The sequence below is a fragment of the Ursus arctos genome, unplaced genomic scaffold (assembly GCF_023065955.2).
Source record: "Ursus arctos isolate Adak ecotype North America unplaced genomic scaffold, UrsArc2.0 scaffold_5, whole genome shotgun sequence".
Taxonomy (NCBI): domain Eukaryota; kingdom Metazoa; phylum Chordata; class Mammalia; order Carnivora; family Ursidae; genus Ursus; species Ursus arctos.
Window position 1 is genome coordinate 15,067,001 of NW_026623067.1, and position 24,708 is coordinate 15,091,708.

The 24,708-nt window shown below is 53.5% G+C and overlaps 2 protein-coding genes and 1 long non-coding RNA gene across 10 annotated transcripts; 1 reads left to right on the forward strand and 2 right to left on the reverse strand.

The window, feature by feature from the left end:
- Window positions 1-768: 768 nt before the first annotated feature.
- On the forward strand, window positions 769-4,174 carry NHP2 (NHP2 ribonucleoprotein). Its single transcript, XM_026507766.4, has 4 exons — window positions 769-1,010; window positions 1,090-1,159; window positions 3,147-3,252; window positions 3,819-4,174. Exons 1-4 carry the CDS (start codon window positions 851-853, stop codon window positions 3,942-3,944), a joined length of 462 nt encoding a protein of 153 aa, XP_026363551.1. The 5' UTR covers window positions 769-850; the 3' UTR covers window positions 3,945-4,174.
- LOC130542751 (uncharacterized) lies at window positions 953-3,152 on the reverse strand. Its single transcript, XR_008957532.1, has 3 exons — window positions 2,957-3,152; window positions 2,203-2,341; window positions 953-1,429 (listed from the first exon to the last, which is right to left on the reverse strand). It is a non-coding gene; the product is annotated as an uncharacterized LOC130542751 (long non-coding RNA).
- An 827-nt stretch (window positions 4,175-5,001) lies between the features above and the next one.
- RMND5B (required for meiotic nuclear division 5 homolog B) lies at window positions 5,002-22,162 on the reverse strand. 8 transcript variants are annotated; one of them, XM_044387329.3, is made up of 11 exons: window positions 15,681-15,790; window positions 14,647-14,862; window positions 13,154-13,275; window positions 9,350-9,495; window positions 9,085-9,225; window positions 8,496-8,596; window positions 8,145-8,311; window positions 7,177-7,342; window positions 5,897-5,999; window positions 5,650-5,804; window positions 5,002-5,555 (listed from the first exon to the last, which is right to left on the reverse strand). In XM_044387329.3, exons 4-11 carry the CDS (start codon window positions 9,452-9,454, stop codon window positions 5,492-5,494), a joined length of 1,002 nt encoding a protein of 333 aa, XP_044243264.1. In that variant the 5' UTR covers window positions 9,455-9,495; window positions 13,154-13,275; window positions 14,647-14,862; window positions 15,681-15,790; the 3' UTR covers window positions 5,002-5,491. The 8 variants fall into 8 exon arrangements, with proteins under 8 accessions (XP_044243264.1, XP_044243265.1, XP_044243263.1 ...); XM_044387330.3 differs by having other exon boundaries at window positions 14,559-14,862; XM_044387328.3 differs by lacking the exons at window positions 13,154-13,275; window positions 14,647-14,862 and adding an exon at window positions 22,089-22,162 and having other exon boundaries at window positions 15,681-15,831.
- Window positions 22,163-24,708: the final 2,546 nt, after the last annotated feature.

The following is a 24,708-nucleotide window of genomic DNA, read 5'->3' on the forward strand; positions in this document are numbered from 1 at the left end:
GACGCCCCCAGTGTTCCCGGGGAAGGGGGCGCTTACGCTCTCCTCCCCCGCGCCCCCGCTGGCGTCTGGCCAGGCCTTGGATTGTGCGTAATGCCAGGCACAGTCGTGGGAACTAGGAGGAAAAACAAAGAGGTAGGGCATGTCGGTGGAGGTCGGTGGGGACCGCAGTTTCAGATAAGGTGGCCAAGGGGAACCTCTCTCGGGGGCAACATTTGAGCAGGTCGCTGCGGGAAAAGAGGCGCCCGCGAGTAGGGCCACAGAAGAGAGCAGAGTGTGAGAATCGTGCTAGAACGGAAGCAGCCCTTAGCAGCGCCAGGCTCTACGTTGACCTTGGCACCTGCGGCACCTCGCCCAGGACCCTGTGAGGGTCAGACTCTAAGGTGGTTTGGAATCCCCATTCTTCCGCTCCGTCTCAGAGCCGGCCCCTCAGGCAGGAGGATCCCGTCCCCTTAGACGTGGTTACGCCCCCACAGCCACGGTCTACACGGTCGCCGCCGGTACCCGCGAGGCGGGGCTCTCAGACCAGCCCCAGCCTGCGTCCTAGTCCCTTCCCGCCCCCGCCGGGCCCCGCCGGGCCCCGCCTCCCACCGAGCCCCGCCCCTCGCCTCCGGTGCCCCGGGCGAGGCCCGCCTCGGATCCGCTCCGCCCCTCCAGTCGAGACTCCGCCCCTCCCGGTCTGTCTGTAAGGAGCTGAGCGTCAACGATTGGTTTGAGTCGGAAACTTCGTTCCCTAATTGGCTGTGGCGTACGGCCGGCTACCCGCAGTACGCGGTGACCCGGAAGTGACTCCTGAGGCCCGGGCCGCGTGGATTCGCCCGGCGCGGAGTGTGTGGTTGCCGCGGCGGCCGCGATGACCAAAATAAAGGCAGATCCGGACGGGCCGGAGGCTCAGGCGGAGGCGTGCCTCGGGGAGCGCACTTACCACGAGCTGCTGGTGAATCTGAACCCCATCGCGCAGCCCCTGGCTTCGCGCCGCCTCACGCGGAAGCTCTACAAGTGCATCAAGAAAGGTGCTGCGGCCGCCGCGGTGGCCGGTGGTGGCGCGGGGGGCGGCCCGAGGCCCGCCGACTGACTCTTGTGTCGTTGCAGCCGTGAAGCAGAAGCAGATTCGGCGCGGGGTGAAGGAGGTTCAGAAGTTTATCAACAAAGGCGAGAAAGGGTAAGGCCCCCTCCCGCCGGGTTTTGCGTTTCTGGACGGTAGCACGGGTAGCCCCACGGCTTGGTAGGTGCTCGGCGAAAGTCGGCAACAGTGATCCGCCCCCGGTACACAAGGTCATCACGCCGTCGGTGAGTTCCCTCCAGTACGCGTCACTCACAAGAGCTCAGAGGAACACCACCGGGAAAGTGAGTTCCGGGGGAAGCGAATCGAAGAAGCCAGCGCACGCAGGGTCGAGCCCAGCTTCAGTCACTCACGAAAGTCCTGACGTAACTGTGAAGGAACGTACAGGGTGCATGAGGATGCCGCCTGCGTGACATCTTTCTCCCCCTCAGGCCAAACAGGAAGCTCTTTGGAGGACAGGACAAAGCCTCTCAGTGCTTGATCTCTGGAAGCTCATTGTTGGTGCTCAAGAGATCAATAGTGCTGGGGGACGTGATGCTCCATGGGAAGTCTGACTTAGGGCGCAGGGGTTCTGCCAGAAGATACTGGGACCCAGGCAGGAGAGAGGATAGTGGTGGTCAGAAGCATTGCCCGGTAAGCCATGGTAAATTTAGTTTTTGTCCTCAGAGTTTTTCAGGCCACCGAGGGTTAAAAGCCAGGGAGTGACATAATTTTGTTTACCCTTGCGAAGATTTTTCTGGCAACTCTGGAAAGGATCGGGGGCACAAGAGTAGACCAGGAAATTGAGCTAGGAGGCTGCCCCAGTGTAGGAGAGGTGAGGGCGATGTTGATTGGGTTATTGGTGGCTGAAACAGAACTCAAGTGGATGCATCTAAGAGGACTTTGGGACATGGAGTGAGAAGGTCTGGATTCCAGCCGAGCAGAGGGCCCACTCAGATGGTGAACAGTGGATGAGCCCAGGTTTGTGTGGGAAGATCACAGGTTTGGTTTTAGACAAGTTCTTGAGGTGCCCTTTAGACATGGGGACCCCCCCCCCCCCGAACAAGCAGAACTGTCAAATAGGCAGATGACTACACAGACTGGGAGCTTGGAAGGGAGAGAAGAGGCAGGGGAGAACAGATTTGGGAGTTGTCAGCACATACATGGCACCCGATGCCGTGGCCGTGGCTGTGGCCTGGGTCAGCCAGGGAGAAGGTACTGAGAGGGCAGCCAAGGATCAGGCTGTGAGAAGCACCAGCACTGAAAGGCCACGCAAAGGAAGGGGTGCCGGCAGAGGAGAGCCTGGAAGACAAAAGGAAAACCAGGAGAGTGGGCCCAGTGCTTGCAACTAAGAGCTCTTTCCTTGTATTTGCCTCTCACCCCCCAAGCCCCTGCCCCGCCGCGGACAACACTCTTCCTTGGTGTCTTCAGGACTTCCAAGGCCCTTGCCCCAGAGCCCTGACACCTTGCCACCCAGGAGTCCTACCTCAGGGCTCTCTGGCAAGACTTCATTTGTTCCCTGTGACTCTCGGCACTGAACTCATGCTTCCCAGCCTGGCATTCAAGGCCCCCGGTGTGGCCGCTGCCAATCTCTCTAGCCTCCTTGTCTGCCCCATCCCTATCCTGGATTTCAGAACCATCCCAGGCCCCCATCGGCCAGCTCCTGGGTATGAGCAGCCATTCTGATCGTCTCAAGTCTCGAGTGCTTTCCCTGCCTCCAGCCCCTCCCAAGGGCCGCCTGACACCTTCATTCAGCTTTCTGATCCATTGTTACCTCCTGATTCCTTTTTTGACTCTCCAAGGACAGCTGAGCTCTTACTCCCTGGTGTCACTCCCATACCTCACCTGCCCCCATGGAATCCCACTTGTCACCCTGTGTGGCATTTACTTATTTGCCAAGAACTAGGTAGGGCTCACCTCCCCAGAGGAAGTGATCACCAAACACAAATTTGCATGCACTTTCAGAAGGTGGGGATTCGCATCTGGGGTCCTTGAGGGCTGGGACCATCTTCTCCATCTCTGTCCAGAGGCCCAGTCCAGAGGTGGCACTTTTTGACTGAAAGAGGGAATGGGCGAATTAGAAATGACAGTGTTTCTCTCATCGCAGGATCATGGTTTTGGCAGGAGACACGTTGCCCATTGAGGTATACTGCCATCTCCCAGTTATGTGTGAGGACCGGAACTTGCCCTACGTCTATATCCCCTCTAAGACGGTAAGGAACACATGAGCCCCCGCCCCGGATCTTGGTCGGCATTGGAGGAGGGGGTCTGGCATTGGGTTTGTGGGAACAGGCCACTGTGGAAAAATGCAAGCTTTGCAGTTGAGACAGATGTGGATGAATCCTTGGCTCTGCTGGTCCCTGGCCCAGTCTCCTTGTTGGAAACTGGGAATTCCCGCCCTTGTGGACCATGGGGGTGAAAAACGAGGTGTGCGTGCACGTGCTGTCCGTGCAGATGCCGCGCCCACGGTAGTCCTGTGAGGTGGTTGCAGTGTTCAGGGAAGAAGGGGGTGTTCAAGGGACTGGTAGCTGGGACCAGAACCCTGCCTCCGGCGGCAGCCTCTGGAGCAGAAGCCCATTGCCACTTGCCATGTGGCTGTGGAGGCCCAGCATTGTCGGCTCAGCATTGCCGGCCCGTGGCTTGAAAGCTGGCAGAGTTGAAATGCCGGTGTGACGTGTCGGAGGGCTGGATGAGGCCGGTGGGTCATGGGTTCGTGCCTCCCGGGCATACAGGTGGTGCAGACTTTGCCCCACACAGCCCTTCTTTCCCTCATCTGCAGGACCTGGGTGCAGCCGCGGGCTCCAAGCGCCCCACCTGCGTGATCATGGTCAAGCCCCACGAGGAGTACCAGGAGGCCTACGACGAGTGTCTGGAGGAGGTGCAGGCCCTGCCCCCACCCATGTGAAGGACTCAGGCCCCTGCTCTGGAAGCTGCGGGGCTGGCAGCGGGCCAGCTGGCTGCCCTCCTGCCGCCCATGCTCGCATCTGCCCCGGGCCCCTGTGGCCGGCCTTCTTCCTGGGCAGCTCCGCCAGCTCTCGCCGGCAGGCAGAGCCGGCATCCTCTCCCGTCGCGCGCCAGCACAGACGGCTCCGAGAATGCGGTGTGGGGGGAGTAAACGCTAAGGCTCGAGTGTGTTGGGTCTGTGGGTGTTTTCTTCAGCAGCAGCCGCTGTTGGGGCCAAGGAGGTGGTGGGCAGGAGAGAGTGGAAGCAGCCTCTCTCACCAGAGAACCCGGAGGACTTCGAGGTGTTCCATGCTATGCTGGGCCGCCAGGGCTGGTGCCAGAGCCCAGCTGAGAACAGACTTTGCTGCCCACCCCCGGCTTCCGCCTCCCGCTTCCACAGCACAAGGCTGCCGCACCAGACCCCTGCACAAAAGCCTGTGGCCCCTGAGCTGGGGACACCCCCGTGCCTCTTTCCTCCTTCCTCTGCCCCTAAGAGCCTGAAATGCCCCTGGGAAACTTCTGGAAGCAACTGGGCCACATACAGCAAATCTGAAGTAGGCACAGGAAGCTAGAGCCGATCCCCAGACCAGCTCTCCTGCTTGACGTAATGGCCCCGGTGACCCAGTCCCTTCAGACCTCTCACACTTCAGGTGACTTCCTGCTCTCCAGCCCCAGCACGGGGCTCAGTGGGTACACAGAGCAACCAAACTCCAGGCACCCTGGAGTCAACAGAACAGAGCTTGGGACGGAGGGTCGGCTCTAGTTTCAATTCCAAATTGTCTCCTTCACAAGCTGTGAGCCCTGTAGGGCAAGTCCGTTCGTCTTCCTAAATCCCCTCACGCTGCTTCCTAATAAGGAGGGCATAAGATTTGATACATGTTTGTGTAAAAACCTTTGGCCCCGGGCCTGGTGTCCTATCCCAGGGCCCTTTCACCCAGTCTGAGATGCACACTGGGTTCTCTCTGGGCACGGTGGGCATGCAGTAATTCCTTGGTGAAGCTAAAGGCAGGTACAGTAAGGAGAAGGCCTGTGAATATATTTGCTCAGTTATAAAACCGCGGCATTCGGTTTGAACCCGGACTATTTACAGTGGGGAATGGATACATACAGTCGTGAGGCTGTACAATGGCCGGGGCGGGTGCGGGCACCGGCACCACACGGGGCGGGGGGGGGGGGGTGGAGACTGGAGGCCACCTGGCTGGGGCAGGGTTGAAAAGACGTCTGCGTTGCTGGCTGAGTCCTCTGCCTCTGTGTTGGCGGCTACTGAGTCACTGGCAGATAGAAATGGGGCCACAGCAGGAGTGCAGAGCCAGTGTCTCCTACCCTTCCAGCCAAGGAGCCAGCTACCCAGCAGATTGGTTCCTCTCCCTTCTTGGCCTCTGCCCACGGTGGCGCTCAGCCATTCGCTCTGAAATGAACCACAGTCCGTTTCGGAGCCAACCACCCCCACTGAGACAGCAAGGCTCGTGGGTGGAAAACCCTTCCGACAAAGTTCCTTCGAGGCAGGTATCAGAATATGATGCGTTTCCCATCTGCTGGGTTCTGCTCCATGGGACAGTAGGGACACTTCAGCCTGCACAGGGAGGACAACAAAGAATGTCTTGGGTCTCGGGGGGCTGGCTGGCTGGGGAGCCAAGCCAAGACAGGGCAGAGCACGGGGAACTTACTTTCCTCCATTGATGAGCTTGTTGAGCGCGTCTCGGGAGATCACGTGGCCACAGATGAGCTTGATGGGAGGGTTGGAATCTGACGTCTGCTGCCGGAGGATGGGGCAGGCGAACACCGAGTGGTACCAGCACTTCATGCCCAGTTCGATCTCGATCTGGGGAGGCCAGCAAAGGGGTGAGTCCTACTTCCAGCTGGGGCCGCCCTTCCCAGTGCCTTCTGTCCACCACCCGCCATGCCAGGCCTCACCGGCAGCTCGTCCTTGTGACTCCAGACGCCCGTGCACTGCCTCTGCTCAATCACAGCCTTGATGTTCATCAGCACGGGCAGTGCCACACAGCCTGAGGCAAAGCTGCGGAACAGAGAGCAGGGGCTGCAGTGACTGGGACCAAGAAGCCGGCAGACAAAGGTGCCAGCACGCTGTCGTGGGTGTGTGTCTTGGGGCAGGGCTCTAAAGTGGCACATGGTCAGACTGGTCCTGGACAGTCTCCGGTCGCTCATAAAATGCCACACAGGTAGTTACGTGTGTCCGACTCTAGAGTCGTGCTAACGCACCCCAGAGTTTGAGGATCTATGGGAAAGACAAAAGGAAGATCTAGGGGGTAGATAGCTGCTTGTCCAAACCACTGGAATGTCACTGGTGTGATGGGGACAGTGATCAGTGGGAAAGGGCCCCAGCCTGCCTGTCTCCCCTACTCTGCTGTCGTAATGCCCCTCTGTGACTGGTTATCATCAATGAGGCCACGCAGACACGGGGCGATGCAAATCTCACAATGACTCAGACTGGGGGGGAGGGCGGGGAGTCGACCGGCTGGGCCTCAGGGGCCAAATACCTATGACGCTCAGGGAAATCGTGCACCCAAGAACCATGGGGACGTGTCCCTGGTGTTCCTGCTGGGAAACACTGTTCTTTCACTAGAATCCTTTCCCCTGGGGGGGGGGGGCGGCGGCGGGAGATGACGCAACACTCTCCACCGTGGTGCAGTGTGAGATTCTGGGACCAGGTCCATGTGCCCTTTATTCCCCGTGAGGCCCTGGGCAAGTCCACGCATGCCTTGGGCCTGTGTGTTTTGTCATCTGTAAAATGAGGATAACTACCTGTAATTCCTAACACCTTGTGCGTCTTGCGAACATTACTGTGAAGGAGCCTTCCCAGGGAAAGGTCTCCATGCACGTTGCTCAGGCACCTTCACATCTTCTCAAAGGGAGGTGGTTTGAGAGGAGGCCAGGCTGCAGAGGGTCTTGTGATAATTCAGGGGCGAGGTACAGGCCAGAGACCTCGCTCAAAAGACCTTACAAAAGGGGAACCCTGACCCTGTCACTGACCTTGCGATGACGTCAGGCCACAACTCTTCCTAACCTTAGTTTCTCCAACTGTAAAATCAGGTAATTTCTACCCAGAGGGATGACTAAGGGAGCCAGTTTAGGCCTGAAGAACCAAGTACCATCCGTGGCACATGGACTGGCCTCCACAAATTGTTGCCCCTGAAACCCTCCCACCTGGGCTGCCCCCACAGGGCTGCCGGTACCTGACGCTGAGGGGCGACTCCACCGAAAGCCCGAGCAGGGAGCAAGCATCCCGGGTAAAGGTCTCACAGATCTCTGCCCAATGGCTGTTGTCCAGGAGGTGGCAGTAGGGCGACTTCTCCAAGCCCAGCCGCAGGTACACCAGGCTGCCCATCATCACCTGGATCTCTGCAAGGCAACAAGGGCACAGGTCAGGGCGAGTGGGAGGGGGGGAGTGGGGGGGCGGGGGGGGGGGCCAGGCTGGGTGCGTTGAGATGCCCTCGGGCAGAACTGGGGCTGCTTCTGCGGGACAAGGACAAGCCTCAGCCGCGAGGGCAATCCCGTAGGGAGGTGTGTGAGGTCTCTTCCCTTCCTTCCAAGTGCACCGAGAAGTGAGTCTCAGGTTGGCGCTCACGTTTTTCTTCTCCAACACTAGCTACTCTCCCTTTTAAAAAACTTTCAGGTGGTATCTAGATTTACTAACTGACAGTGCTCGGTTTTTATGATTTCACAAAATGTGAGGTAATAGGGAGGAGTGGAGCTAAAGAACCAGTTACTACCAGTAGGCGTGGTTACGAATGCCGAGCATCTGGAAGGGGAGACTCCAGTGACAAGTCTGGAAATCCTGCTGTGACGGGGAAGGCTCGGGAAGGAAGCTGTGGAGAGGTGCCGAGTGAGTCTTAAGGACACGAGTGGGCGGCCTCCAGGCGGGAGAGGCCCAGGCGGAGCGCAGGCGCACACACCGCCGTGCCCTAAGTGTGGGTGGGCCCACGGCAGGTGTGCAGAGCCTGAGGGGAAGCTGGAAGGGTATGGCAGAGGCAGATGCGAGGAAGAGCCCTGAGTGTGGAGTTCACCTGGGAGACCGTGAGGGAGGGGTCAGGGTTCGCAGTGGGGCGGAAGGCATCCTGGTTACACGCAGCCCAACACCCTGACCCCTGCTGACACCCGCCGGAGCCCGGCAGCCCCCACCCCAGCACCCTGGGGCGCTCACCTCGCTGGTGCAGCCGTGCAAAGGGCTGAAAGTGCCGGGCGTAGCTGAGGGCCTCCAGCTGCTTCTCGGGGCCGCCCGCCAGGAGGCGGATGAAGTGCAGGCGGTGCAGCTTGAACTCCAGGGAGCTGTTGAGCTCGAGCAGGCGCTGCCTGTGGGAGACGGCCCATCTGGGAAGAAAGGGAGCTGCTGGGGCAGGAGAAGGGGCCTGGTGGAGCAGGGACTAAGAGGTGGGCTCCAGATGCCTGAGTGAGGCCCATGAAACAGGGCTGGAGGCGTGTCAAGTACACCAGGTGATGTGAAGGCCATAGAGGGGCCCCGTCCCCCCACTGGCCCATCCGACGGCCAACTTACTCCAATGCCGGCCCTAGGTCTTGTTCATGCAGAGCTTCCAGGATTCGATTCAACTCAAGGAAAGGCTGCTTAAAGTCTAAGTCCACGTTCAGTGTTGATTCCTGTGGGGAGAGCACAATCCCACCGCTGGAGGACTTTGTTTCCAGAACATCCCAGGTCTATAAGGCTGAGTGTTGCAGGCTGGCCTCCTGGAGCGCAGACTACAAAACCCACCCCAGGCCCAGGGTCTTAGAGACCTGCGTTGAGTAGCATGGTGAGAAAATGATTCCTCCGCAGTCCTCTTCATTACACTGCTAGTGTGCTTTTAACACCTAACAACTACTACTTTGTCATGTTACTAATCTCCCTTTTTAAGAAAGCGCTATCAGGCCTCAACTTAGAACCTTGGCTGGCAACCAACTCTAGCTAGAGGTTCATGACTTCACTTGCCATCGTCAATATTTTTAGAGCTATCTTCTATTTACGGTGGGGGCAATGATTTCCCTTCTCAAATAAATTTATGTACAGAGTAACAGGAACTGAATATAAAGACAGCCCTCAGGAAGAAGCAGAGGAGGCAGGTTCCAGCCCCCTCCCGCGAGGCCGTTACCTGGCACAGCTCCTCGGCGACACCCAGCATGCCTTGCTGGTACAGGTGCTCCACAATGGCCATCTGCAGGATCTGCTGCTGCTTCTCCCGAGAGTCCCACACCGCATCCGACACCACTCCGCAAATCTCAGAGTCAAAGTTCTGATGGGACCAGAGACAGGGCCTGGATTCAGTATTCAAGTTTCCTGCGGTGCCCCACACCCCACCCCCAGACACTGGCTCCGGGGTATCCCCACCCTCAGCCCGAGGCTGCCCACACGCTCACCCTGTCAATGGCTTTGCCCACTCGGGAGACGCTGCTGTGAATGTCCTTGTGGTCCGAAGCCAATTTTTGCACGGTGTCTTTGATCTTCCGGCAGCACTGGGACATCACCAGGGAGAGGGTAGCTGACAGAGGGGTCCCCTGGAGGGCTGCAGGGAAACACTGGCAGTGAATCAGGACACAGGGGAGCAAACCTGGTCCCTGCTTCCTCTCTTCTCCAACACCAGCCCGGAGGCCCAGGAGAGCCCTGAACTCCAGGGTGAAAGACCCCAGCTTCTGTTCCAGGTCCCGCCACTTTTAACTGCATGCCTTAGAACTGGCCAAGTGGGGCAAGCAGCTTCAACTCCTGGTTCATTTCCTCATCTGTAAAATGGGGGGACAGTACCGGCCCTGTCTGTTGCTGTGAAATGTAGGTGATTCGGCACTTCCTACAGGGAAGTACTCTATTTTAGCTCATTTAATCCTTACCACTGTGCTCTGCAGTGGACACTGTTAGCATCCCGTCCTGTAGCTGGGGAAGCTGAGGCGGTAACTTGCTAGGTGACAATGACAGAGCTACAGCACGTGCTCCCCACCACCACACCCGATGGCTCTTCACTGTCTTGACTGAGACACCACATGTGAGAAGCCTTTGAGCCATTGGGCACTATTCCCAGGTTAACGCCTCGTATCAACCCAGAGGACACTGCCAGGGAGGTTCAGGACTGGCGGGCAAGTTCGGGCTCAGGACGCCAAGCCTGCAGCAGTTTCTACCCCCACGGCTGGGCGAGAACCAGACCAACCGCCAAGAGCACATGAGATTTGGGAGAGAGGAGGACAGACAGAGCACCCGCCCTTCCTCAGCCCAGCACCTATGTGCCTTCTTTAGATGACCGCACTGTGGTTTAGGGAATGAAACATGACCCAAGAGAGCCAGGGAGCATCTCAGCTCCCAGACCCGAAGCCCTGGAAGAGAGATATATTCTACCAAGTCAATGAACACAGAATGGGAACTGAGCTGCTGGAGCACCATGACCACCTCGGGGGTGGGAGGGGGGGACTGCTCTGAGAACCAGGACTGTAGATTGAGGGTATCACGTGAGCACCAGCCCCGCCTGGACATTTCAGTTACCTGAGTTCATGAATCCAGTGTTCCCCACCCCCGCCTGTTCATTTAAGCTGATCTGAGCTGCGTTTCTGGCACCTGTAACTGAACGCCTCCTGACAAATACAGACAGGAGGCAGGGGCTGGGCCACCCACCTACATAGGGAGCCGGGGCAGGACCGCATTCCCCTCTGACATCGGTGCCACCCACCCGAACCCCAGCTTGCCACTCATCTCTCACATTCTGCTCCATCCAGGTCACAGACGGCCACACTCTGCACATTCCCTGGCCACATTCCTTTAGGACAAAGCAACAGCTCTCAGGAAACCAAAGCCACACACACACACACACACACACACACACACACACACACGGACCCTTTTTTAAACTAAGCTCCGGGCCCAACATGGGGCTTGAACTCACGACCCCAAGATCGGAAGTCACACTTGCCACCAGCTGAGACAGCCAGGCGCCAGGACACCAAAGCCTTTTAACCTGAAATGCCCAAACCTTCCCTGCCCAAGGACCCCCCTGAAACCATTAGCACTGACAAAGCCCCCCTTGAGAAAACGCGGTCTCCCTGTAAACACACTGCAGCAGGCCACCACCATCTGTTAACCAACAGCACAGCGTAAGGGCGATCAGACCCGCAAGACGAAGCCATTCTACCACACGGTTCACCTGCCATCGAACGCAAGGACCCAGGCCCGGGCATTGACTGCAGTACGGCACAAGCACATGATGCAATGGCAAGCAACTAGGTGCAAGGACGAGGCAGAGTTCTACATAGTGAGACAGAACATCCTCCGGGGGGAGCCTGGGTGGCTCAGTCCTTAAGCCTCCGCCTTTGGCTCAGGGCGTGATCCCAGGGTCCTCGGATCCAGTCCTGCATCAGGCTCCATGTTCTGCTGGGAGGCTGCTTCTTCCTCTCCCACTCCCCCTGCTTGTGTTCCCTCTCTCCCTGGCTGTCTCTGTCTGTCAAACAGAAAAGTAAAATCTTTTTTTTTTTTTAAGATTTTATCTATTTATTTGACACAGAGAGAGACAGCCAGCGAGAGAGGGAACACAGGCAGTGGGAGAGGAAGAAGCAGCCTCCCAGGGGAGGAGCCTGATGCGGGGCTCGATCGCAGAACGCCAGGATCACACCGAGCTGAAGGCAGATGCTTAACGACTGAGCCACCCAGGCGCCCCTAAATAAATAAAATCTTAAAAAAAAAAAAAAAAGAACATTCTCTGAGACAAACTGGAGGGGCGAAAGCAAGGTGCAGGAAAGCAAGCACTTGAGGCTACCCTTTGTGTTTAAAAAGGGGGAGGGGACAGACACACATGCCACCTACATGTGCACACAGATGCTGTCTGCAAGGGCACCTGAGAAATTGGGGACAGGTGTGACTTGGGAGAGAGGCACACAGGAACTGGGAATCAGGGGTAAAGGGAGACTCCCCTTTCACTCTAAGCTTTTTTGACCTTGGAGTCTTTTCTACGTGCATGCTTTCTTTAAAAAAAAAAAAAAAAATTAAAAGGAAACAAACTCTACTTTGTAGATTTGTTTTTCACAGAGGTACAAGGTGTAGCAATTCTGAAAATACTTTCTCTGTACCGTAGAAATCAAGCCGTTGAGAAATGTACTGATGAGAAATGTACTGACGGTGTTGGGAGTCAGGCTTCTCACTGTTGCAGAAAAGAGATACAGCTATGGATGGGGGAGGTCTCGGAAGAATCCCTTCCCTGTGATGCGGGATTGAAACTGGAGGTATCAGTGTAAACTCATGGCCTACCAACACAGAGACAGATGGACAGATCTGTCTGCTACAAAACCAGAAACAATGACACCTCAGTAACAACCCAGACCTTGATTTCCAAATAGCATTTTCCACCCAAAGAACATCTCCTTGCAGAAATCACTTACTCCAGGGACTATCTTAATGTGCCAGAAAGCTAGGAAGTGCTAAATAATAATAATAATAACAAACAAAAAGGATGGGTCATGTGAAAAGCACCCAGGAGGAGAAAGAACAGAAAGAATGGTGAGACGCTGACTATCCACATGTAAAAGAGGGAAGCTGGACCTTACACCATATCTGAAAATGAACTCAAAATGGATCAAAGACCCAAGTGTAAGAGCCAAAACTACAAAACTCTTAGAAAACACAGAGGTGTAAATCTTCATGGCCTTGGATTAGGCAATGGTTTTCTAGATAAGACAACAATGGCATGAGCAGCCCAAGAAAAAATAAATTGGACTTCATCAATATTAGAAACTTTTATCCTTCAAAGGTTACCATCAAAAAAGTGAAAAGACAACCCATATGATAGAATATCCAATGCGGGTCTAGTATTAAAGAGTATATAAAGAACTCGTACAACTCAACAAAAAGAGAAACAACCCAATTAAAAAATGGGAAGCAATTTAAGTAGACGTTCTTTGATGAAGATAAACAGATGGTCAACAAGCCCACTCATGAAAAGATGTTCGGCGTCATCAGTCGCTAGGGAAATGCGGAGCAAAACCACAGTAAAACAGCCCTTCATACCCCCTAGCACGGCCATAATCAAACAGACATGCCAGCTCGGTGAGGATACAGAGAAACTGGAACCGTCATGCACTGTTGCGGCGACATCTGGAAAACAGTTTGCCATTCCTCAGAAAGTTAACAGAATTACCATATGATCCAGCACAGAAAAGAATCAAGTACTGATTCATGCTACAACAGGTATGAACCTTGAAAACATGCTCAGTGAAAGAAGCCAGACACAAAAGGCCGCACGTCGTGGGACTGCATTTATATGAAGTCTCCAGAACAGGTAATCCACAGAGAGAAAGTAGGTAAGCGGAAGCAGGGTCTGAAAGAGCGGAAGAAATGGAGTGACTGTTAGTGGGTGGCATTTGTTTTTGAGGTGATGAAGATGTTCTGAAATTAGACACTAGTAATAATGGTACAACTCTGTAAATATACTAAAAATAAACTTAAAAATTGTACACTTTGGGGCGCCTGGGTGGCACAGCAGTTAAGCGTCTGCCTTCGGCTCAGGGCGTGATCCCGGCGTTATGGGATCGAGCCCCACATCAGGCTCCTCTGCTGTGAGCCTGCTTCTTCCTCTCCCACTCCCCCTGCTTGTGTTCCCTCTCTCGCTGGCTGTCTCTATCTCTATCAAATAAATAAATAAAATCTTAAAAAAAAAATTGTACACTTTAAGAAAGTGAATTTTAATGTAAATTATAGCTCAATTAAAAAAAAAGGACATAAGGGCGCCTGGGTGGCACAGCGGTTAAGCGTCTGCCTTCGGCTCAGGGCGTGATTCGGCGTTGTGGGATCGAGCCCCACATCAGGCTCCTCCGCTATGAGCCTGCTTCTTCCTCTCCCACTCCCCCTGCTTGTGTTCCCTCTCTCGCTGGCTGTCTCTGTCTCTGTCGAATAAATAAATAAAAAATCTTTAAAAAAAAAAAAAAAAAGGACATAGGAATCAGGAGTGACCTCTGTCAAATCTAAGACAATTTAAGCATCAAAATAAATAATAACAGGAATGGATTCTAACCCAACGAATAAAACAAGAATCTATGAAGTGTGAGCTGATGATAAATAAGGGAAAAAGGAGAGCTCAATGCCGACAAGTACAGTTGGCCCCTGAACAACATGGGGATTAAGGGCACTGACCCCGTGCACAGTCAAAACTCTGTGTATCACCTTTGACTCCCCAAAAACGTAACTACTAATAGCCTACTGGTGACTGGAAACCTTCCCGAGGACGTAGTCAATTGACACATATTTGGTATGTCACCTGTGTTATATACTGTATTCTTATAATAAAGCGAAGAAAAAGAAAATGTCATTGGGAAAATCATCAAAAAAGAAAATACGTTTACAGTTCTGTACTGTATTTACTGAAAAACAAATCTGCATGTCAGTGGACCCACACAGTTCAAACCTGTGCTGTTCAAGGGCCAACTGTACGTAAGGAACGAGAGAGAGCAGGAAAAGTCTCCCACGTGGCTTTGTAATAACCGATTCAGGCAAGAATCGTCCCTGGGCCAGTGGGCTCAAGTTTGGTAAAGTGCAGGACATTTACACAGGCTCAGAGCCCCTCCCCTCCAATTTCTTACTAATTAACTGTAAAGAAATACTAACTTTACGTGGGGGGAGCCCGGCCAACACCATCTTAACCAAGTGATCACAGTTCACATCACCAATCAGGGAACGAGCTGACGCCTTGTACCTCCTGATGTGACGATGCCCTGAGATGCAACATCTGAGTGAGGAGGAGGAAACAGCAGGCAAGTGCAAACCGAGAGAGATTCTGCAAAATCATTAGCCTCAGTGCTTTGAAAACGTCAACGTCATGAGAGACAAAGGCAAGTGGGAGAACGTCCCAGGTTAAAAAACCAAAGATGAGACATAAGAAACCACGTGGCGCCTGATCTTGGATCGGATCCTAGAATGGAGAATAAAATTAAGATGTTTTATGAAAATTACCGGACAGTGACAAAACTGATGTATGAGCTATATTCATTAGATCGTAACATTGTACTAATGTTTAACGTCTTGATTTAATAATACACTGTATTTATGTACAAGAATGCCCTTGACCCTAAGAAATACACACTGAAAGTTTAGGGGCAAAGTGGTACGACAGCTGCAACTTACTTTCAAATGGTTAAAAAGTAAGAATAGGCAAGAGAAGTGATAAAGCCAGTACGGCAACAAATCAGCAGTTGGTGCTTTCTGAAAATTTGAAACGATCTCAAAATGTCTTAAAAATTCAAAGTAGAGGGGCGCCTGAGTGGCTCAGTGGTTAAGCGTCTGCCTTTGGCTCAGGGCGTGATCCCAGAGTTCTGGGATCGAGCCCCATATCGGGCTCCTCCGCTGGGAGCCTGCTTCTTCCTCTCCCACTCCCCCTGCTTGTGTTCCCTCTCTCGCTGGCTGTCTCTCTCTGTCAAATAAATAAATAAAATATTAAAAAAAAAAATTCAAAGTAGAAAAGCAAATGGAAAACAAACTTTAAAATGAAAATCTAAATGAAAATAATCTCAGGTAAACTAGTAATTTCTCCTGGGCTTTTTGAAATAGCTCAGAATGACTTCCATTATCCCACTTCAAGGAGACCTAGGCATCCGTGGACTGATGTCCAAACCGTCATCCTTTTAGAAGCCTGTCACCAAGCAGCCTTGGGGGCTCCCAGGTCCCCGGGGAGGGAGATGTGGGGCTCTTGGGCTGGGGGGGGGGGCAGTACAACGACGGGCACACACCCACCTGCGCTGGCCAGCTCAGCCCGCAGCTGGCCCACGTAGTGCAGCAGCTCCTCCAGGCTCTGCTCGCAGTGCTGCCCATAGGTCAGGAACTTCTGCAGGACCTTGTCCACCTCCCTCTCCACGCTCGCACACTGCTCCATGGTGGCCTCTGCCTGCGGGCGGGAGGGGTCCGCTGCGTCAGGCCTCACCTGGGCTGGGGGGCACGCTGGGGAGGGCTCCCAGATCCCCCGCCACATCCATGTCATTCATCCATGCTCAGAAATTCCCAGCTTAACATACATGTCCACAGTGCCCATCACCCCGAGCCACAGTGCCCCGGAGGGACCAGGCAGGCGTGAGGCAGGTGTTTTGAATCATGGTCACAAAATTACTGCTTCCAACTCTATTCATTCTATAATCCCTGTTCATCTCTTTTTAATCAGAGGAGAGAACAGGCCTCACAGAGTCCTCAGCAGGCAACACTATCTACTAGAAATACAGACAAATATCACCTGCTTTCCTATCTCATGTATGTTTATATATTCATCATAAGCGCCTTCTCTTCAATTACTGGACTTGGTTTTCCACGTACTACAGTGACAGAAGCCATGAAGGCAGCCCTTGAATGGCCGATAATTGACAATGCAGCCTAAGGAACAACTGCCGAGCACATGGGCTTGATGGGCTTTGCCCACCTCTCCAGCCTCAGTCTCCCCTGCTGCTCACCCTGTGTCCAGCCACCCAGAACGTTGCTCCCTCCCAGCTCCGGGCCCAGGTGCATGCTGTTTCCTCTCCCTGATCCACTATTAGCCCTCCCCTCGTTAACTGCTCAAAAAGCCGGCCCATCCTTTCCGGGTCAGCTCAGAGACCACCTCCTCCAGCAGCCACCCCTAGCCTGCTGCCACCTGGCTCCCTCAACTCCCATGTGGCACCCTTCTGTTTCAGTTTTGATTACCGGTAAGGACGTATTTGAGGGTCCGCCTCCCCCGCCAGACTAGAACATCTCTTGTAACACACCCTTCCCTTATTGTACCACTGAAAGAAAGCTGACTTTTCTGGTCCCACCAGCAAGGCACCGCCCTTCGTAAGTCCCTTCCACTCTGGGCCACTGCTCCCCTCTATTCCAGAGCAGCCTTTGACACCGACCATGTAACAACCCTCAAATGCTTGACAGATTTTCCTCCCTATCCTTCTGTCTAAAGGATTTGAAATGAAGGGCTCTCTCAAATGTTCAAATCGGGCCAGCTGTCCATTCTCTCAAAGAAGCGTACAGAGTAACATCACAAGAATCCTATGGCCAAGGTGACCCCCGGGATGCTCCTGGTTTCACCAGACTCCCCATTCCCACCAGCACCACCAGGCTTGGCCTCGTCCTCCTGGCCCAGCCTGCAGCCACTGTCACCTTACCAGACAAGGGATGAGCGACGGGGAAATGGCAAACAGGGCCTTAGATGTGTTTTTGCCCTCCCTCCTTACAGTTGATGCCTTCACACCAGAATTTGTCATCATAATCATGACGTCCGGAAGACATGCCTTCCTCTTCATGCCCCCTGAACAAATACCTATAACTGAATATGACCCATGATGGGCAAAATATACCAGAGACTCCTGCCTGAAACAATATCACCATAATAATTATTACTGTTATTATTAGCTAACATTTCGTTGGGGCTTATTATGTGCCAAGCACCGTTCTAACAACTTTGCATGCATCAACTAATTTATCTAATTCTTACCAAAACACTATGAGGTAGGTACAGCTATTAGACCCAATTTACAGATAAGAGAATGAGACACAGAAAGATTAAATAACTTGCCCAAGGTCATGCGGCTGAGAAAGGGAGGACCTAGGAAATGAAGCCAGGCTGTCTGGCTCCAGAGCCCTTCTCTGAAGCACTCTGCATCACATTACTCTTTGGATCAGCTTAACAGCCCACCATCTCACCAGAAACGGAAAGCAGCCAATATATGTGGTTGGAATAAGTGTATAGCAATGATTAATGATGACAAGAAACAGGAAATTAACCACAGAGCCTGTGAGATGATCAACTAGGAAAGATGGCAGCACAAAAGAAATGTTTGCCAACAGTCTGGGAACCAGAATCACAATTTACCAAATATAAATACAGCTCAAGAAAGGTCAGGACCTCACCAAGGTCAAACAGTCTGGCCCTGTCGGACACCAACTGATGAAAAGATTATCTCAGGGAAGCCCAAGTCAGCATCTTGGAATTGTATTAAGGGGCTGAGGAAGGGGGTGCCTGGGTGGCTCAGTCGGTTAAGCATCCGCCTTCAGCTTAGGTCATGATCTCAGAGTCCTGGGATCTAGCCGCATTGGGTTCTCTGCTCAGCGGGGAATCCACTCGTCCCTTTCCTGCTCCTCCCCTGCTCGTGCTTGCTTGCTGTCTCTCGAATAAATAAAATCTTAAAAAAAAAAAAAAAAAAAAAGCTGAGGAAGGAGATGCATACAAGGATTTTCATCCCACCACGCTGTGTTGTGGCAGCAAGGCGCAGACGATCTAGGAGCCTCAGCATTGGGGGAACTGATAAGTCAAGGAAGTAAAACGTGGGAGATGCATCTATGGAAACCTGTGTAGCATTCAGACACCGTGTTCCAGACACACGCACAGGAGCATCAATAACATCCCCAAACATGGTACTGAGGGGGAAAGAAAGAAGCAAAACGAACTCTGGGCAGAATGCCATTTATGTAAATTAAAACTCTATAAATGCAGGGGCACCTGGCTGGCTCAGTCAGCAGAGTGTGTGACTCTTGTTCTCAGGGTTTTGAGTTCAAGCCCCATGTTGGGCACAGAGCTTACTTTAAAAAAAAAAGAAAAGGAAACAGGGGTGTCTGGGGGCTCGGTTGAGCATCAGTTGCTTGATTTTGGCTCAGGTCATGATCTCAGGGTTACGCTCAGAGCGGAGTCTGCTTGAGATTCTCTCTCCCTCTGTCCCTCCCTGACTCGTGCGTTTGCACATGCACATGTGCTCTCTAAAAATTAAATTTAAAAAATCTTAAAAATAGTGTGTCTTTTTTTTAAATTTTTACTTATTTGACAGAGAAAGAGAGCACAAGCAGGGGGGCTGGCAGGCAGAGGGAGAAGCAGGCTCCCTGCCGAGCAGGGAGCCCGATGTGGGGATCGATCCCAGAACCCTGGGATCATGACCCAAGCCGAAGGCAGACGCTTAACCAACTGAGCCTCCCAGGCGCCCCTAAAATGTGTCTTTTTAAAATTGTTTTTAAAAGATTTTATTTGAGGGGCGCCTGGGTGGCTCAGGGCGTGATCCCAGCGTTCTGGGGTTAAGCCCCGCATCAGGCTCCTCAGTTGGGAGCTTGCTTCTTCCTCTCCCACTGCCCCTGCTTGTGTTCCCTCTCTCGCTGGCTGTCTCTCTAATAAATAAATAAAATCTTAAAAAAAAAAAAAAAGATTTTATTTGAGAGAGAGCGAGAGCACGAGACAGAGAGAGAGCAAGCAAGCAAGCAAGCATGGGGCGGGGCGGGGGCTGGTCAGAAGGAGAGGGAGAAGCAGGCTCCCCACTGATCAGGGAGCCCGATATGGGCTCAATTCCAGCACTCTGGGATCCTGAGCCAAAAACAGATGCTTAACCAACTAAGCCACCCAGGCGCCCCTAGAGTGTGTCTTAAAAGAAAAAAGATCTATGCATACAACCAAAGACACATGCAAACACATCAGAGTGGTTTCCTATGGTGGGTGGGGGAGGAGGAATGGGGATAAAAGGGAATACATCAATAAATACAAAAGAGATAAAGGCCTTGCCTGAACCAATTAAATGTATAATAAACTAAGAAGTATGATTAACGCAATAAAAAATCTAAAATAAAATAAAGAAGCTGGGAAAACAGAACTGTCCAGGAGGCTAATTCAGTCTGTCCACGGTGAGCCACTCTGCCTGAATGCCACTTGGTCATCTTCACCAGGCATTAGGGTGGATGAGTGTGTGAGTTTGTCTTTGTCAACGTCATGATGAATCCAGTGGTATTTCATGTCCGTTTCAAGCCCTCCTCCCCGGGGTCTCACCTGTACAGAAATGATCCATCAGGGTGATCCCTCCAAAACAACACATCGGATCCTGTCACCCCTTGACTCAACACTGCATGGCCTGACACACAAGCCCAGTGTAATTACACATTCGCCTCCTTTGCACAAGCTGTTCCTGTGTCCAGAGTGCCCTCTGCACTTGTCTGCACGGAGACCCCCCAAGATGCAGTTTAATCACCAGCTCCCCGCAAAGCCCTCAGTGAAATCCTCCAGTCTCCTTCTCTGCTTCACACACCTCTGTGGGGGACACCCATACCACACACCTCTGAGTCCTCAGCACAGTAACTGCCTGTCTACAGGTCTCCCCCCACTAGACAGTGAGCTGCTCAGGCCTGGAGGCCAGTCTTGTCCTCTCTCTCCCCACAGTGCCCAGCCCAGGGCCTGGTCAACAGTGGGTGTTCAGTGAATGCTTGCTGAGTAAATGGTACATCCACTTCCTAACCCTTGGGCTAGGAGGGCCTGGGCTCAAATCTGCGGGGCGGGGGGGGGGGGGTGGTTGACAGGAAGAGACATGACTGAAGTATTAAAATCCCCACTACGCACGCATGGGTTTAGTCCCCGGACTTCAGCATCCTGAAACAGAAGGGCCCCTTCTGGGGTGAAAGGGAAGAAGTTTGTGCAAATCAGAGAGAGGTCTCCTTTGCCTGACACAGAACTGGACAGCCTCCATTGACCCAACTCTTACACTTCCACACCCCTCAACTCTATCCATTCTCCACCCTACCCACCACTCCTCTGCTTAAAACCCACTAGATGCCTACTGTACTCAGCATAAACTTTCTTTTCTTTCTTTCTTTCTTTTCTTTCTTTTTCTTTCTTTCTCTCTCTCTCTCTTTCTTTCTTTCTTTCTTTCTTATCTCCACACAGAATGTGGGGCTGGAATTCATGACCCAGAGATCTAGAATCACATGCTCCTCTGACTGAGCCAGCCTGGGATCCCCCACCCTCCCTTTTACGGCTTAGGAGGCTCTTTTTGAGTTGACTCCCAACCACCTCTCCAGCCTCATCTACCACTCTCCCCCTCACTGGCCATACTCCAGCCACACTAGCCTCTTTTCTGTCCTTGACAAGAGTTTATCTCTGTCTCAGGGCCTTTGCACTGGCTGTTCCCGCTGCCTGATACACTCTTCCCCAAAAGGTTCCCATGACTGGCTCCCTATCTCAGGGTCCAGGGTCAACGTCACCTCTTCAGAGATGTATCTAATGCTAACCCCTCTGCTCCATCCCCACACCAGACACTCTATCTTATCACTCTGTTCCTTTTCTTCATTGCACATCTCTAGTTGACGTTTCAAATCTCTCTTTTATCATTAACCAAAACTGGAGGGAGTGCAAACCATTCCCCTAGGCTGCAGCTCCTACTAGGACCTTCACCTACATTATGGTGCAAATGACTGGCAAACTCCTACTCACCCTTCCTAAGGCCCTGCTCGAATGCCCCCCGTCTGGCCCCCTCGTCCACACCGGGTTACCTCCGACCCGGCCGGCTCGCACTAGGACGGGACGTCTCAGTTCGCGCGGCTCCCCCGGCAGAGGCGGCTCTCGAGGGTCCTACGAGTCCGTGGGACTCCAGCTCCCGGCTCGGGCCCGACGGCTGAAGAGAAAGCCAGCCCACGGGCAGACTGGGGCCGCGGCTTGGGGGGGCTTCGGAGAAGGTCCGGGGCCTGAGACCCCGGCCGAGCTGCCGCCCCCGCGCCCCCGTCGGCCGGCCCGGAGTACCTCGCCCTCCGCCCGCACCTCCCGGCCCGGAAGCCAGGCGGCTCTCACCTCGTCCCCGCAGCCGGGGCCCTGACTTCCGGCGCCTCTGTCATCGGAACCGGAAGCTGCGGCCGTTGCTCGGCGGATCTGGACCCGCCCACTCGCGGCTTCGCAGAGGGGTGGCCGTCCCGCGGGCTCGCGGCTTGCGGTCTGAGCACGGCGCTACCCCCTCCCGCGCGTCGAGAGTGGCGTCGCCTGCGGGAGCGGGGCTGCGGCTGGAAGCCCGGCCTCCCGCAGTTCGGCTGTCACCCCCGGGCTTCCCCGGGTGCCCACAGCCGCAGGCCGAGCCGCGACCCTCCCTCTCCACGGGAAGGAATTGGACAGACCCACTTGCCGGCCGGCGGGGGTGCGCGGGCCTGCGGGAGGCCGGGCCGGGCTTCCCCCTCCTCCCCGGGGTCCCAGTACCCCAACGCCGCTCTCGGAAACCCGAAACCCGAAACGACTGTGCCCTCCCCGCGCGCTGCCTTTTGCCCTCCTCCAAAGTGAAGACAAACCCGAACAGCACGGTGCATGCCAGGGGTCCAAGAGTTAAGCTTTCCTGCTATGGCTCCTTGGTGCTCTTTTTGAAATACCAAGTGATCTTTAAAAGAAAAGTCCTGTTAACCTACCCCAGCCTCGGTCGTCCCCTAAGCCTGTACTTGATCTACCCATTGGGTATTCAACAGGAGGATTCTGGTGGGGGTCCCATCCCCTGTCTTGCCGCCCTCGGTGACCGCCCTCCTTGGGGGGCCGAGGAGGGGGGAGAGAGGGGGATTGCACAACCGTCCTAAGGAGGAAGGGTAAAGGTTAGGGAGGAAGAGAAAGGCGGTGACCCCAAACGCAGGCCGGGACTGAATTCACGGTCCTCCCAGGCCCCCTTGCTATGCAGGGGAGGGGCAGAGAAGTGCCCCCACCCCCATTTCCCCTTAGGCCTCAGGGACTTTGACTAGCGACAGCCCAAGAGAAAAGGCTCTATCTCTGTTTCCCTGACTTTCTGCTCCCTTTTGGGGCCAGTGTCATTCAAGAGCAATCTCCCCTCCAACCTTCCAGGTCTCCTCCCTTCCCCCCACCCCACCCCCAAACACCCTTGCACAATCTTGTTTTCTGTTTAGCGTTTGCATAATCCAGTTTTGTTTTCTTTATAGCATTTGACACGAAATTGTGTGTTTATTCGTTTATTCTGTCTCTTCCTACCCCTAAAGCACACACACCCCTTTTAGGATAAAGATCCATTGGGGCCAGGACTTTGTACTCATCACTGCTGTATCCCCAACACCATGTGCCTGGAACTCAGTACGTGGTCAAAAATTTAGTCGGAGGTAGCCAATATGCTCTACTTATGAATGAGGGAACGGCGGCTCCAAAGCCTTACGACACACACGGGAAGAGGGCGGTCCGGAGAGGCCTGTCTGTGCACCTCGAGCCTGGGTGGTCCTGGCCAACGCGGGGGCCGCGGGGGCGGAGAGTTGACTGAACCCTGCCTGGGGTGGCCACCGGCTGGGCTGAAGCCGCCTCCAAGCCAGCAGGACCTCACAGACCTGCCCGAACGCCCTAGGCTTCCTCACTTCCTCTGGGGGAGCCCTTGCCTGACTCACAGCCCAGGTGGGCGGGAGCGAAGCCTGGCTTCTCCAAGGACTTTGAATGTCCCGCCCGCGCGCACGCGCATTACACACACACACACACACACACACACACACACACACACACACACACAGCAGGCCATTCCACCTCTATCTGTCATTGTCGTCCATCCCAAACGTGGCTCTCCTTGCTTCGCGATTTTGTTACTTCTCAGCGTGCACCGTTTTATGAAATAGATGATTTTGTCAATCTTTGCTTGGTGGGACTGCGGCTTTTGTTTTGTTTTGTTTTGTTTGCGTTGAAGGGTGGGGCTGCTTCAAAGCCGAAAAACTTAGCTGTTCTCCACTAACTCAGTAATAGCGCGTTTAATCTTTTGCTAGTTTCCTAGGATTTGATTTTTAAAAATTTAACTCCTCAATACATGCACATTTTATTTAGCAGGGGGTTGTGCAAAGTATGGCTTATTTTTTTCCCCAAATTTTTGTCCAGTTATTCCAGTACCTCTTATTAAATGATCCTGCCTTTTCCTCTCGTTTGCGAGCCTTTTATCATAACGTTAAGATTTTCTACAGAATGGAATCTATTTCTGGCTCTTCGTTCTTTCCATTGTGATGTAGTATTATTTTTACATATTGTTTTACTTGCTACTTTGTAATATGTTCTAATATGTGGAGGGATTATACACTGCTCACAAAAAGGGGAAAAAAGGAAAGAAAGGTTATTGAGAAAGCAGATCTCTGGTTGCTGGGGAGGGGGGAGAGGGCTGACTGAGACCCAGGGGAATTTGGGGGGTGTGATGGAGCTACTCTGTATCTCGATTGTAGAGTCGGTTATGCAACTTTCTGCGTTTGTCAAAGTTCTAAAACCTATATTCTACAAAGGAAGCATTTTCCTGTATGTAAATTATACCTTAAACATGCTGGGGGGTGGGCAGGTACACAAAGAATACACTAGATTTAAAACAAAGAAAGAAAAACGTTCTTGGCAGACAAGACAAGCTCTGGCGTGTTCTGAAAATACAGCCTTCCTTGCTTCCCTGAGTGAGTCCTGGAAGGCCCGGCTAGGAAAAGATCGACCCTCCCCCGATAGCTGGTTGGGGTTAGGGCAGCAGCCCGTGATGCGGACGCCGCCTGACCTCTGTGGAACCTGGGAGCTTTGGGCCTCAGCCCATGGAGCTCAAGTTGCCTGCTCAGGCCTCTTCCTTCCACCCTCCAGGTGGCACCCAACCAGTCTCCTGCTCCTTCTCTCAGTTCCTGCCCCTCCTTGCAAGGCCTTGGTTCAGGCCAGGAGCAGCCACATCATTTGTAGGCTCTGGAGCAAAATGAAAATGTGAGGCTCCTTGTTCAAACATCATTAATAAGTTCAAGATGGCAACAGGAGATGGGGCGTCCGGGTGGCTCAGTCGGTTAAGCGTTTGCCTTCGGCTCAGGTCATGATCTCTGGGGTCCTGGGATGGAGCCCTGCATCAGGCTTCCTGCTCAGCAGGGAGTCTGCTTCTCTCTCTGTCTCTCTCTCAAATAAATAAATAAAATCTAAAAAAAAAAAAAAATGTCAACAGCGGCGCATTGCAGCAAGTGTAGGGCCCTTTAAGGGTGATCACACTTACAAAGCTAGTCCTGGTTCCATCCCTCCCCTTTGGCTGCCTGAGGGACCCACTCACAGCCTGAA